Genomic DNA, 16,260 nt, shown 5'->3' on the forward strand with positions numbered 1-16,260 from the left:
GGACTGCCCAGGGGACGGGTGACGGCCTGGAGCGTGGAGCCGGGAGAGCGCTAGCTTGGCCTCTGCGGCCCCCTCACATACTGCAGGCCCGCCAGCGTGGCCGCGGAAACACCGGGCCATGGCGCGGGTGCTGATCGTAGGCGCCGGGCTGACAGGGAGCTTGTGCGCAGCGCTCCTGAAGAAGGAGACGGCCCGACCTTTGCACCTCGTTGTGTGGGACAAGGCTGGGGACTCAGGTAGGTTGTCTAATAGCCAAATCGCAGGGGTGGGTAGGAGTGGGGAAAGGCTGGCCCCTTCCCCGGCTTCTCAGGTGAGGGCGACCCCACCGGAGAAACCCTGCGAAGAAAACCACGCAGCTCGGCTCCCCGCGCGGCCGGGCCTGCGCACTGCGCGCTTCGTCACGTGACCGGAGATTTCCGCCGCCCGGCAAAGGCCGGAGTAGGGGCGAAGTTGGAGGTGGTGACTCCCGCTGCGGTGGCGGCGGAGCAGGACTACCTGGCACACTTGGAAGCCAGGCCCAAGCGGCTTGGGAGGAATCCTGACCAGAATTTGCAAAGCTTGGGCCTGCCGCTGCCTCTAATAAGAGTATTTTTATCTTGGCCTGTCTAAGAGTATTTTTATCTTGGCCTGTCCATGCCTTTGCCCGTTTCTCCAGATTAGGATCCCAGAGTGCCCATTGACCAAGACTTTACGAAAATGTAGTTTACAGAGGACGGTTATTCTCATGAATCCTGGCTGAAAGTGAAAGCATTCGTTGATTGGTTCATTATGACATTTTATTCATTATTTTATCCCTTCATTCCTTTTTTCAAAGTAGTGAAAATAATGCACCATGCAAAGTGCTGAACACTGCTGCATTATTCATGTGTCCTTTAAAATTTTTTTTTAAATTAGTGACCAAATTGTCTTTTAACTACTTCCTGACAATGTTAGATGACAAAGCCTTCAATTTAAAAATGTTTTCTAATACAGCTGTAAAGTAATCCATTTGGGGTGACATGGGGTGAATAACATAAATTGCAAATGTTCATTCTAATACGCTAAGGTATTTTCCTGTGAATCAATTCAAGGGGGAAGAATGACCACAGCCAACAGTCCTCATAATCCACAGAGCACAGTCGACTTGGGTGCCCAGTACATCACCCGCACTCCTCATTATGCCAAAAAACACCAAAGGTGAGTTAGTTGAATGGGGGTGGAATCAGTCTTACTGCTTGTGTGATGTAAAACGATATAAATCATCCATTTTTAACAGGGTTAAACTTTGCCTGTTGTAATATAGTGAAATTATTATATTATCATTGTTGATAGTACTAGTAAATGGTTAACCTGGGTAAAGGAGGAACACTTTAATACATGCCTCATAATGTTGTGAAGATTAAATGAGATATAGGGAACACAATAAGGACTCAGTAAATATAAATTACTATGTTGGTGTTGAGGGAGAGGACAAAAGAGCTATGATGGAAGTCGATCTTAACTAATTTAAGATTGATGTACTGAATAGCCTTCTGCTTATCTTCACTGACTTTAATTTTGAAATATACAAGAAAATAGACCTTTGGCTAATGTCAGCAAAAGATGTATGAGTTTTCAAAACATTTCTGTTCTTCACCTGAATTATGTTTTATTAACACAAAACATATGAGTTGATCATATGATAATTTCTAGTTATTATTTAGTATTACAATTTCTAAGAATTCTTAGAATATATAGTATTTTAGAGATAATTACAGTATATATTTATGTTGTATATATTGATTTATTTCAGTTTTTATGATGAACTGTTAGTTCATGGCATCTTGAAGCCTCTGACCTCTCCTATTGAAGGAATGGTAATGAAGGAAGGAGACTGTAACTTCGTGGCACCTCAAGGAATTTCTTCAATTATCAAGCATTATTTGAAAGAATCAGGTGGGAATAGATACATAAAAATATATATCCTTCTGGTTTTGTTTCTCTGGAAAATCCTGACTAATACACCATCATATTGTACCATCATATTTTGGGCCTGTTTATGTTTTGTTCTTTTCAATGCTTGTGCAGTATTACATGATATGTATATCATCATTTAGCTATTTAACTATTAACTTTCTGGTAAATATTAAGTTGTTTGTGGGGGCGGGGGTTGAAGGATTGTTTTCTTGCTGATACCAATATTGCTGCATGTCTAACGCTGGCATACTTTTGTAGGCATATCTCTAGGACCAATTCCTAATAGTACAATAATGTGTTAAATGGTATGTGTGTTTTAATTTAACTAGATCATGCTACCTATTCTTCTTAAAGAATATCTCATTATCAATAGTGAATGAGAATATCTCTTTCCACCTATCTTGGTATTATGAAACTTTTTAACTTTTGCCAATATGATAGGATGAAAAATGGTATCTCTTTATGTTTTAATTTGTATTTACTTAATTATTAGTGAGTTTATGCATATTTGTTTTATTAATCAGCTCTGCATTTTTTTCCCTGTGAATGTCTTATTCATAACTTTAGTCTATTTTCTCTTAGGATTTTCATTTGTTCTTTATATATTTTACGAGTGTTTTGAAATGGACTTTTAAAAAAATAGATGATAAATGATATTTTAAAGCAGAAGTAGGATTATTGATGAATCATAATTAAGTGCCAGTATCAAGATCATTTAGGAAAGGTATAGGCTGAGAATTTGTTTTGTTCCATAAGCTGTTTTTAGAATAATTACTGTTTTGGTGTTCATTAAATATTACTTATTGAGAACCCCAAGAATCCCTGATACTGGGCATAGGAGAGGTCAATGAGATTGAATATACAATGTGAGAACATAGTAAATACCATTGCTGATTAGACCATTTATCTATCTAAGATTTAGGCTATGATGGTATATTAGTTAAGATTTTCCAGAGAAACAGAACCAATAAGATCGAGATTTTATATATCTTGCAGGGTGAGTTGGCAAGCTGGAGACCCAAGAGAGTCAATGGTTTAGTTCCAGTCCAAAGGCCTCAGAAGCAGATAGCTGATGGTATAGTTCCAATCTGAAGGCTAGTAGGCTGGAGATCCAGGAAGAGCTGATGTTTCAATTCAAGTCCGAAGGCAGAGAAAAAAACCAAAGTCCCCGTTCAAAGCCTATTGGCAAGAAGAATTCTTTACTTGTGGGAGAGTCAGCCCCCACCCCTTTTTTTTTTATTCAGGCCTTGGACTAATTGGATGAGCCTGTCTTACATTAGTGACTGCTTTACTCAGTCTACCAATTGAAATGTTAATCTCATCTAAAATACCCTCACAGACAGACCCAGAATAATATTTGACCCAGTATCTGGGCATTCTATGACCCATAAGATTAACTACCACAGATGGTGAGAACATTGGACGTTTTATAGAAATTCACCATCAGCTTCATATGTTGTCACCATATAACTTTTTAAAATATCATTTCCATCATGGTTTTCACTTGACCCAAGTAAAATATGCATACTTATTTACATTCTTAAGTACTTACTAACTGTATTATGTATCTATCCATCTATGCATGCGTACATTTATTTATTCAATAAACATTTATTGAGTATTTACTATTTGCCAGACACTGTTTCAGGCATTAACAGTACACAAACCAAAGTCCCTGTCCCCACATAGCTAATATTTTGGCAGAGGGACAGTCCTTGAATACATACAGAATACATCTTTATTTTGTTATGTGTTTGGGGAAATATATGTTTTTATCTTCCAAATTTTTTGCAGAAGCTCTTGGGAAAAGAGGTCACATTTAATTATTTGTAGCTTACACAGAATATAACAGTACCTTATACATAGTAGGTAGGTATAGTGATAGGTATTTCTAATAAATATATTTATTAGATGATTATCTGTTCTAATTTAACCAATCCTTAGTAAAAACCTATTTATATTTCCAATTTTACAGCTTCTTGAGACAGTGAATTTTGTAGATTTTTTTATCACTATGTAAAATATTTTTTATTTCAAAAAGTAACCTAAAAAAAGAATTACATACTACTAATAGAAAATTTGGAAAATACAGAAGAATAGCAGGAAAATATCATTATAAAATATAAATCAATAGTAAGCCCAATTTGTGACATTATTTCTGCTTTTTAAAGAAATGGATTTTTATATAATTGAGTTCAAGGTCTACATAATTTGAGTGTATGTAAACTTTTTAAAAAAAAATATTATCTTTCTAATGCTTCAAGAGTCTTTTCCTCCCCTATCCAGATATTTTATTATAGGATTTGTAGACCCTCTTTATACCATTTTTAATTTTACAGTTATATCCTTAAATATCCTTTAAGCTTCTCTAAAGTTTTCAATTCTATTAGTGTTTTCACAAAGTAAGTTGAGAAAGTCCCTGAAATCAGAACACCTGGATTCAAATTAACGTTCTACCGTCCCTTCTTCACTATGCCATGTTAGGAGAGTTTTAAAATCCATACCTTGGTTCTTTGGTTGGAAAAATGAAAGTAGTAACAGTAACTATTACAAAGTGTTGTTATGAGGAATAAAGGATAAAGTGCTCTCATTGTCAATCCAAGCAAGATTGTCCAAGTACATAGTAATCATTTGCTAAATACTAGTCTAAAAAACAATCTACTTGAATGAAGATGACCTTTGTATATCCCCAGTGCATAAGAACCCAAATTGTCAATTCATTCCAAAAATACTTTACATTTTGGAATCAGTTGAGTTTACAGTCCCACAATCTCATAAACCCACCAGTAGTCATTTAGATCGGGACCAGACTTCCAGGAAAATTATCTGTGTGGGATATGTCTAATCAGACATGCTTGAAAATAGGTTCAAATCTCTAAAGCCAATGTTTAACTAGACCAATTCTCTAGAACAAGTAGTAAAGAGCAGGGGAAATAGTCATGTGACTCTTGACCTTATATTCTGTTCTTATTTATTGTCTGATATGTTCACATTAAGCTTATTATGGAGAAAACTGTATTTATTGACATCGATTTTACCAACTGCTTGCCTTCCCCATTGATACAATATTCTCTTTGAGTGAATGAAATGTTATTTTCTATTGTTTTATTTTCTTTGTTGTTGTAGGGGTGAGAGAAATTCAAAATAACAAAAGCTACTCTATCATTTATTAAGTGCTAACTATTTATCTGACACTATGCTAGGCATTTTACATCCATCATTTCTAATTCTCACAACAACCATTCAAAGTAGTTATCATTATGCCCATTTATTAATGGGAAAATGAAACTCAAGGAGGCTAAGTACTTTGCCTAGGGTAGCTCGGCTAGTAAGCAACAGAAGCAGAACTCCCTTTGAGCTTATCCTGTTGTCTTTTCCTGTTAACTGTCCTATGGAGGGCAATGAGAAGTGCTCATACCCTCTGATTTAACATTTATTTTGTAGGGACTTCTTTGTCCTTCCTGACTTTTTTCCTATAGTACAAGCGATTGCTCTACTCCAACTCTGGTGCTACATGCCAGAGGACATATGGCTCAAGAGAACAACCTCATCGTGCCCTTCCCCTAGTTCCACTCTTTCATCTTTAATCCTTGCCCCGGGGGGAAGGAGTTATAAAGGAGTAATGCCATTTTATTTCTTTATGCAAACAAAGAGATCAGTTACCTGATGGCCCCTGCTTATGACATTTGGAGAGTGATGAGCCTAATTTAATAATAGGCCCATATTATTAAATTATTCATAAAAGGATGAATTTAGCTTTCAGGACAGGACGATAAACTTTTGTTTAGTTTGGCCTACCAATAGGAGAAATATTGCCACATTTATTTGTTTTTATGAGACCATCTACTTTAAGAGGGACATTGGCTATTGATCTGTAAAGTCAACATGTGTAATATAACTGGTCAAAATTGACAGAGTTGATTTATTACAAAAGATGGTTTACTTTGCAGATGCCATTGGCTAGTTCTGGTAATATATTTACTTTTATCATTCTCTCCCTTTTTACTTTTGTGTTTATTTTCTTTCTAAAATTGATATAGGTAGTGGAAGTAAGCCTCGGAGGTTTTGTATCAGAATTTCTCCCAGGTGGGTGATTATGATCTTATCCATAACAGTGTCCTTCAGGGATAAGCTAGAGGATAGCCTGGGAGCCTCGATTTTGCAGTGTTCTATTTACTTTAAGCAATGCATTTAGTTAGATATTGTTCATATCTCTTCAGTTTCCATCTCATCAGTTCTGAACTACTGCTCCCTAAACCTATTTAGAGGAGGGCAGGGGATATAATTGAATAAATATATAACAAAAACACATTTGCCTTTGTAAAATGTTTAAACCTTCTTAGTGTTCTGATATGTTTATAGCTATTGCAGATTTTAAAAATTCTTATTAAATGTTACATGCTGAGGAAACAGTGGTAAATAAGGGATATGGTCCCTGCCTTTGTTAATGTAGAGTATAGTGGGGAGGAAAGACATTAAACTAATTACACACACATACAAAACGTACATAATAAATGATAAGGAGTGAGAATGTTATGAAGGAGCCTGTAATAAGAGGGCCTAACCTGAGTTTCAGTAGAGTGAGGGGAGAGTATGTCAGGGAACATGTCACTGAGGAACTTATGTTTTTACAGGTACCTGAAAGGGAAGCAAGAATGAATTAAGCCAAAAGCTGAGTGATGAGAATTCCATGCACTGGACTCATGAAATTGTAACTCTTCTAATGTAGGAAGTTGGTGTTCGAGAAACTAAAAAGTCATTGTGACTGGAGGGTATTGAATGAGTGAGAAAGTGGTAAGAGATGAAGTTCAAGACTAAGGCAGGAGCCAGATCAGAAGGAGTTTTGTAAGCAATGGTAAAGATTTTATTCTTTATCTTATGTGCAGTGGGAAATCATTGAAGAATATTACACAAGAGGGACGTGGTCAGATTTACTAAGCTCAGAAATAAGTGTTGAGAAATTTTATGTAGTGCTCTGTTTTAAAATGATAGTTTTCAGAGCCTACAGATTTGAACATGTGGTCCTTTTGAAAGTTATTACTTTCACAAGGAAATGCCACTTATTCCAGAAACTTCACTCATAGTTGTAGGAAAGGAAAACTTCCTGGTTAGTAAGAGCAACCATACTATCGCCCCTGACTCTTGGAAGATATTACCTTTGGGGTGATTTTGCCAGTTGTGTTAGATTTGGGTCTGTCATCTACTCCAGTGGTTCTCACACTTTAGTGTGCATCATAGCAAGCTTGGGTAGGGCTTGTTTTAGACAGACCACTGGGCCTAAACCCCCAGAGATTCTGATTCAGTAGATCCGAGTTGGGGCCTGAGGATGTGCATTTCTAACAAGTTTACAGCTGCTGCTGGTGCTGCTGGTCTGGGATCCACACTTAGAGAACCCCTGACATACGCCTTGCAGAACACTTTGGGGCCACTGAGGCCAGGATGTTTGGCTGGGTATGGAAAATTTTTAGGACAGTGAATTTCAGTTCCCTTAAACACAAATGTAGTTACCAGCACTGATAACAAAGTATGCTCCTTTCAAAGGGATTATTATGTAAAAACATAATTGGATAAAACAAAATCAATTTACTTAGTTGAGGTCCAGGCCAGACACAGAGTGAGGCAAGTGTGGCAAGTAAGTTGGGGATGCAGCACCCTAGATAGATAGAACAGAGTGAAGTGGAGCTGCTGTGGTTGGAGTAAAGAAGAGGATAGTTGTGAGTTGAAAGTTCTATTTATTTGCACCTTCCCTAAGCAGGAGCCTTAGAGAAATCCTCAGGCAACTTGAAGCACTGTTTTTTTAAGCTCCTTCTCTAATCTTTGAACAGAGTGATGCTAATTGCCTCAATGAGAGATTGCCCCAGGGTCTAGTTAGCACCATGTTCCTTCGAACATATTTGCATTTGATTAAAAAAATTTGAGTACTTATTATGTTGTAGCATTATTCAAAGGACAGTGAAAGATGTAAAGGTACATGAGACCTGGAGACCTGACATGGAGGAGCTTGGAATATTTTTGAATAGATAAGACATACTTAAAGCATGCAGATATTTTGGATCATTGTCAGAATGAGAGATAAAGGCAGTGATGGTTGAAGGACATCATAGATGAGAAGGATCCCATTGAGTTGGAGCAGCTGCAGAAATGAAGCTTCGTTGTTTGCCGAGTTTGGACTTAAGCTAGATATGTCTTGGCTGGGAACACGTGTGTCCCAGATAATGATGAACTGAATTTTTTAGTGTGCTTTTTTTAAAAAAAAAGAATTTAAAAATTTTCAAATACAGTTGACATACAATGTTATATTAGTATCAGGTGTACAACATAGTGATTACACATTTATGCAACTTACAAAGTGATCACCCTGATAAGTCTAGTAAACATCTGACACCATACATAATTATTACAATATTATTGACTATATTCCATATGCTATGCTTTGTATTCCTATGACTGTTTTTATAACTGGTAATTTGTACATTTTAATTCCTTCCCCCTTTTCAGCCATCTCCTCAACCCCTCTCCTATCTGGCAACCATCAAAATGTTCTCTGTATCTAACTTTCAATGTGCTTTTTTTCTCTTGTTCCTTTTTCATTTTTTTCTTTTCTATTTCTGAGGCTAAGTAAAAGTGGATTTGTTTCTAAATCTGAGTTTTCTGAAAATTGGAATATGAGGTGAGTGATACCTCATATCCTGTACCAAGGAGTCTTAATGATTTGTTTTCTTATCTTTTAGTTTCATAATTTGTTCTCTTAAACAAATATTGATTAAATACCTGGCAGATGTGGAGTACTATAGTATATATGTTATATGTTATACATAGTACTATAGTATATATGTTATATGTTATGCATTTAATCTGTAATTCCTGGCTCGTGAGGCTTACAGATTAAAAAGGAAGAAAATATTAAATAACTACTCAAGTTATTTAATATTAACTATTAAATAACTACTTTTATAATAATAATACTTTTATAATAAATTCAAAGAAGGAAAATGTGATGAGATAGTCTAGATTGTATTTCTGTTAATTCTGATTCTTCTTAATAAAGGTAATTAGTCCTTGGATTTCTCTTAGAGAACTTTTTTAGGTTTAATAGAGAATATTAATTCCTTTAATAGGGAATATTGCTCTTTCTTGCTATTACTAGAGAGAACTGTTAACACTTTTACTAAAATATGTACTTGTTCTGCAGTGATAACGAGCTTCAAACTCGGATGTAGCTTTAAATCGTGCCCAAACATTTCTGAATCAGTTTCTTTATCTGTGAAATTAATTATGTGATGTATATTAAGTGCTTGGCATGGTTTTGACATATTGTAGATGCCTAATGAAAATGAGCTATAGTTACTATTATTAATTGTAATAGTATTTTTTTTTTTTTACCTAAAGCAGGCATTATTAGAGAGGTCCAAGGGTGCCAGAAGGAGAGGAATTCCCACTTAATGAGAAAGAAAGTAAAGAAAGTGAACCCCAGGGGCTATAGAGGACAAATGGCACCATTTAATTCTTCTAAGTGGATCCAGTTGGTGACTGTTCTCTTCCCCGTCTTCCATATGGAAAATCCTGATTATGATATACATGATTTTGCTTCTAGAACAGGTGCTGATATCTATTTCAGACAATGTGTGACCCAGATCAACCTGAGAAATGGCAAGTGGGAAGTCTTCAAGGAAACAGCCTCCCCTGAGCAGTTTGATATTGTTGTCCTCACAATGCCAATTCCGCAGATTCTTCATCTTCAAGGTGACATCACCAACCGTGAGTTTCAGCCTGTGCTTTTTACTTCAGGGAAAGGGATTTCTTTGCTAGAGCATGAATTCAGTTTAACTCAATTAGTATGGATCCTTTTTATTTGCATATTTTAAAAACTGATGCTATAGCCTGATTCACGATGAGTCTAGGTCAAACTGAAACTCATAGAATTTTTTTCTTAACCCATTAAAAGTTGAATGATTTTCTTATTGTTCTCGCCTTTAAGAAGTAAATATTTTTGATGGGTATGTAATAGTATGGCCTATAAGAAGAGTAATCTCTTTGTGGCCATCCTGAAGAAAAGGAGGTTTTTGTGACACAAGCATTGGTTGTGTGAACCCTGGCAAACCTCACCTCGGATTACTCTCGTGTATGATGAGTCTCTTGTTTTTCCTTGCTTGGGATTTGTTGGCTCACTTTTTACCTATCTTCTCCCTTGTCCTCTTAAAAAACAGCTTTGAGATATAATTCACACACCATAAAATTCATCCATTTAAAGTATACATTTTAGTGGTATTTGATATATTCACCAATATATGCAACCATTACCACCCTCAATTTTGGAACATTTTCATCGCCTCAAAAAGAAACCCCATATCCTAAAGCTGTCACCTCCATCCCCATCCCTTCCCCTTACCCTAAGCAAACTGTATTTTACTTTCTGTCTCTATAGATTTCCCCATCACCTGGATTCTTAAGAAAACCCTTTCTATGGCTTTGCTTTGCCTCTACCTGTGCCAGGTTTCGCTGATTTTTCTCCTGTCTTTAATCATGTCTAACAGTCTGACACATTGAAATCATGACTTTTAGAGGATGCCTCATATTGCCCTGAAGTTCATGAGTTATAATAAAGTAGAGCTTGGCGATGGTGAGCAGGACTTCAGATTATATGGGATGGTGGTTGATATTGGCATACCTATAGCCTTTGGCTTTTTTGTTGTTGTTGTTGCAAAACTAAAGTTGATACTGAATTTGATTGCGAAATGGCCTTTTATGCCACTCTAAGAAAGACAACTGGTAAGAATTATGGTTTATATAGATCATAAATTTAGAACTGTAATAGAAATTATTCTCTGATAAAGAACACAGATGCTTATTATATCTTGAAAGTAATTTACTTTTCCTTGAATGTCAGTTCCACTATGCAGTAAAAATATAATTTCTTTTCTAGTACAGTGTTAGATAATATAGAAGAGATTGGAATATTTATTAGCTAGCTGTAGGCAAAATAGAAGACTGATTTCAAAGATGTCTTTGTCTAGTCTGTTGCCAAAGTCTGTTTTAAGTAGGTTAATTTATTGCCTTGGAGTCTGTAATAATTAGATTGATTTCAAGACTGTGTTAAATAACGTAGTGTAACATTTTACTAAAACACAGTTATTGGTTAGTGTATTTAATTGTACTGTAAATTACATATTCCAATTTTTAACGGCTACTTAATTTTGTATCTGAAGAGACCCTTCAACATTGCATTTTGAAAGTATTTCTTAGTGACACGTAAAACATAACACCGTGCCATAGACTGACTTCTAAGATGTGTTTAAGGACCTTCCAAATAACAATTTTATTTAGATCTTCTATATCCTAATGTTTTGAGTACTTGAAGTGTATTAGGCTTAGAGAAATAACTTAATTTCCCTACTATTATTGTGGTATTTATTTATTTATTTAGGTAATTTTTGCTTTCAGATGTTTTTGGTACCATGTTATTTGATTCATAATATATCTTCATTAAATTTCTTTGTTACATCCTTTTTACTGTTAGCCTTTCAGAGATACTTTATTTCGGAGGCACCTTTTTAATTTATCTTTGAGTCCAATCATTTCATAAAGTTATTTAATAGTTTTGTGTCAGTTTTGTGTGGGACATATTATTTATGTTTTTACTTGAAGATTCAGTTTTCCCCCTATTTTCAGCTAAGTTTTCTTCTGATATTTGAAGAATTATTTCTAGTTCATTTACTATGATCTTAGAATATCTTAAAAAATACAAAGTATCTCCCCCCCCATATCTGCCATTTTGTCTCAGCTCACTTTCAACTTTGGTCTTTGCATTACGTTTTAACTTTCTTTTTCTAGCCTTCTCTACATGTTACCCATGTAGTTTTTGGAAGTGTTCCTTTCACCCCTTTATTGAGATAAAGAAGTCATGAAATTATTCACTGTTTTCAGGTTATTGCCTATTTGTTGCTTCTAGGCAAAATTTTTCTGATACGTATTTTTCATCATCTCATTTGTCATTTTCTGTTATGTTCCATTGTCTTTCTCTGCGTAGGTCCCTTTCTAATCATTACTCATCTTTACATGGGGCCATTTCTGTCAATTTTGTAAAGAATACTGTTATCGGGAAAGGCCAGCCATTTCAGTTAAAATATGTTGCCTCAGAATACCTTTTATATAAATTTTGTAAATATCTGTGAATGAATGAATGCTAATGATCATTAATAAAATACTATATTTATTAACATGGAAAGATTTCAAAATATTTTTAATTTAAGAATAAAAAGCTGCATCTATATTTCTTTCCTATCTACCAGAAGTAGTTTGATAGAAACATTTTAATGTTGTTATTGCTTAAAGATGATTTTCATTTTCTTCTTTCTATTTTTTGAATAGACAAAACTTTAAAAATAAGGATAGTTTACTCTTGCTCTTAAAAATGATATTGTTGACACCATCTGAAAAAATATATCGTGCTGAAAAGAAATATATTTTTTTCCCTTTTTATTTTTTTAGTGAAGAGGTATGGCAGAATATGTAGGCTCTTTATGATGAAAAAGTTTAAGAATGATTGCCTTGGTACTTTGAGGGTAAAGATCTTTGAGTTGTCGTATTAGCTCAATTCAGAATTGGATGCCATGCAGATAAGTCTGTGTTTTCTTCCTTATTATGAAATAACCCACGCTGGCAGTAAATGATGAACAGAATGTCCTAACAATGATGACACTTTAATACTCTTGGGTCTAAAATAAAAACATACGCTTTCTCTTTATAAGTTACCATAATGACTTCAGTATGAGGAAATAGTTAATCTTTTCTCTCTGTGTTTTCTGGAGAACTTTAAATATACTCTTGTTTGATTATTAAACATCTTCATTTTCTATGAAAAGACATTCATTTACAAAGCCATATATTGCCATCTGGTGGATGCTGGTATATATTGTAGTTCCCATGTGAATTTTTAAACTCTAGAGGACTATGAATGAAGATGATTGAAATATAGAATACATATGAAGCGATAATGTAATTCATAGAACCGATAATATCACAGGAAAATAAATTTAGGCCCAGGATAATTAATTTACCCCAAAATTCATAGCCAATTAGTGACAGAACTATGACTGTGCTACAGGTCTCACAGTCATACAACTACAAGTCTTTGGCTTTCATTGTACTTTTCTTCTCATTCTCTATCTCTCTCTTTCTAAATCATGTCTAGCTTTTAGGATCAACAGAAGTACCATCTCTTATATGAAAGACTCTCTTTTGATTAGTGTGGTGTGGCTTTTCCCCTATCTCTCCCTTTTCTTATTTTGCTTTTTACTGAAGAAATGAACTATTTTTTTTTTGGCAATTACTTATTACCTTTATTACATTCACCCAGTTAGGAGAACATGGAAGCTTTATGAACCATATCGGGAACCTCTTATAATTCATAATTCACCTTCTGGTTCTATAACTATGTGATTCTCTATATATTAACATTACAAAGATTATCTTACTTAATTTTCACAATAATCCTAAGGAATTATTTTTATACTTTTCATTCATGGTGGTGATGCTGAGATGCAAACCTTAATAGTGTGACTCCAGAGCCCATACTGTTAACTACTGTTACACATGGCTCTCCAGTTTGTCCTTCATATCTTAATATTGATTGTTTCATATAGATTTGAGTTCCCATAATGTCCTACTCATTCTTTTACTTAATTAAAAAAAATCTTTTCAATTATAGTTGACATTCAATATTTTATTATTTTCAGGTGTATAGCATAGTGGTTAGGCATTTATATAACTTATGAAGTGATCCCCTGTGATAAGTCTAATGCTCACCTGGAACTATACATAGTTATGACAATATTATTAACTTTATTCCCTATGATGTATTTCACCTTCTCATGACTACTTTGTAACTGCCAATTTGTACTTCCTAATCTCTTCCCCTCTTTAACCCAGTTCTCCAATCCCCTCCCATCTGGTAGCCATCAGTTTCTATTCTTTGTATCTATGAGTTTGTTTCTGTTTTGTTTGTTCTTTATTTTGTTTTTTAGATTCCACATAAGAAGGAAATCATATGGTATTTTTCTTTCTCTTTCTGACTTATTTCACTTGGCATAATACCCTCTAAGTCCATCTACATTGTCACGAATGGTAAGATTTCATTCTTTTTTATAGCCAAGTATTATTCCAGTTTTTATGTACCACATCTTCTGTATCCATTCATCTGTCAGTGGACACTGAGGTTGCTTCACAAATTGGCTTTTGTAAATAATGCTGCAGTGAACATAGGGGTGCACATGTATTTTCTTACACCATATACAAGAATAAACTAAAAATGAATTAAAGACTTAAATGTATGACTTGAAATCATAAAACTCCTAGAAGGAAATGTAGGCAGTAAGCTCTTTGACATTGCTTTTAGTGATATTTTTTTGGATATATCTCTTTGGGCAAGAGAAACAAAAGAAAAAAATAAATGGGAGTGCATCAAACTAAAACATTTTTGTACAGCAAAGGAAACTGTCAACAAAACAAAAAGATAACCTACTGAATGCGAGAAGATATTCACTAATGATACATCTGGTAAGGAGATAATAACCAAAATATATAAATAATTCATACAACTTAACACCAAACAAACAAACAAACATTTTGATTAAAAAATGGGCAGAGGACCCGAACAGAAATTTCTCCAAAGAGGACATACAGATGGTCAATAGATATATGAAAAAGATGCTCAACATGACCAATCACCAGAGAAATGGAAATTAAAACACAATGGATTGTCACTTCACACCCATCAGAGCTATCATCAAAAATCAACAAACAAGTGTTGGCGAGGATGTGGAGAAAAGGGAACCCTTGTACACTGTTGGCGGGATTACAAATTCCACAGCACTGCAGCCACTATGGAAGACAGTATGGAGGTTCCTCAAAAAATTAAAAATAGTACTAACACATAACCCAGCAATCCCACTTCTGGGTATTTTCCCTACTAATTCTTGATCACAATTTTTCCACAAACATGCCTAATGAAAGTCACTAGTTAAAAAATATAAGGGGTACTTTCGAGAAGATTTTGATTCTTAGAGTTTGAGTAGGACCTAGGAATCTGTATCTTTAACGTGCACTTCATAGGAATTTTTTTCCTTTCAGTTTGGGACTTTTTGCTCTATAATAGCACTCATCAGATTTTATTGTGATTTTTCTTTTTTAGCAAGTGACTTCTCTACTAAGCCATAAAATCCACGAGGAAAAGGGTCCTATAGGCCACTTTATTTCCACTCAGAATCAAGTACCATGTCACCTGCAGACCCACACGCCAATAGTGTGTTCAATCAATATATGCTGAACGAATGAGCATCTGTTTTATTTCTCAATTTGCTTATAAGCTCTTTCAGATAATCTTAGAGTCTACTGGTCCTGGATTGGTCCTGGTTCACAGTGCTAGGATAAAACGGTGAACCTTGGATGGATTATAGTATTTAAGGACTAGAAGGAACCTTGGGGTTCATTGTTTTTTCCACCCTGATTTTAGAGATGAAGAATTTAAGACATGATCTTCCCTGTACACAATCACACAATTTATTAGGCCAGACAGGAGAGTCAGTATGGTTGAGAAAAAAAGAGGCACCTTTCAAATATCTTTATTGTCTTAATTTCATGTTCCCCACACATTGAAATAGAGCTTTTCTTCAGGCCGTACTGGAAAATCTGGGCCTGAAATCCCTGCCATAGTTCTTCCATTTCCCAGCTAGGAAAGTAGCAGAGGCAGTGGGAAGGATGTGAGATAAACGTTGTAAAATGAAATAAGTGGTACATGGTGAGTGATTATGAGGAGTGAGGAGCCTGGAAGGTTTATTTCCCCTACACCATGCTGTTTCCCACAGGGGGCTCCTCAAGTTTTCTCCCACATGCTTAAAGAAATGCATTTTTTAAAAGATCTCCTAGCTAATGTGCTTCCTTAATAGTTTAGTATTCTATGTCATATCCTTTTAAACAAGAATGTTATTATTTTTTCTTTTTTTCTTACTAAAGAAAGAAAGAAACTACATCTGGTGCTCGAATCTCCCCTTAAGTGTCATTCTTCCTGTCCCTGTGTATACCCACATGTACTCTTGCTCCAACCAGATGAATCCATACAGTTGAAAACCATATTTATCTGATCAAAAACATGTCAGTATAGCTTCAGGGGGAAAATATGCTAGCCGTGCCCTGCTATTTTTGGACCAAAGGCCTCAAGCCACCTAACATCATTTCGGGAAACAGATGAATGAAAGCAAAAGTCAGATTTATGTAAAGCATGTGGCCATAGATTAGAAGAGTCACCAAGGAAAGTTGAGAGAGGCAAGG

The 16,260-nt window shown here is 35.3% G+C and overlaps 1 protein-coding gene across 2 annotated transcripts in view; it reads left to right on the forward strand.

The window, feature by feature from the left end:
* The first annotated feature begins 92 nt into the window (after positions 1 to 92).
* RNLS (renalase, FAD dependent amine oxidase) overlaps positions 93 to 16,260 on the forward strand; it is a 258,769-nt gene continuing 242,601 nt past the window's right edge. For both annotated transcript variants that reach the window (XM_039871791.1, XM_039871792.1), the window contains exons 1-4: positions 93 to 236; positions 1,071 to 1,176; positions 1,772 to 1,914; positions 9,535 to 9,693. In XM_039871791.1, the coding sequence (XP_039727725.1) occupies positions 119 to 236; positions 1,071 to 1,176; positions 1,772 to 1,914; positions 9,535 to 9,693 (526 nt within the window). In that variant the 5' untranslated portion in view covers positions 93 to 118. The remainder of the gene's footprint in view (positions 237 to 1,070; positions 1,177 to 1,771; positions 1,915 to 9,534; positions 9,694 to 16,260) is intronic.

Source organism: Pteropus medius, unplaced genomic scaffold (assembly GCF_902729225.1).
Source record: "Pteropus medius unplaced genomic scaffold, Ma_sr-lr_union100, whole genome shotgun sequence".
NCBI classification, from domain to species: domain Eukaryota; kingdom Metazoa; phylum Chordata; class Mammalia; order Chiroptera; family Pteropodidae; genus Pteropus; species Pteropus medius.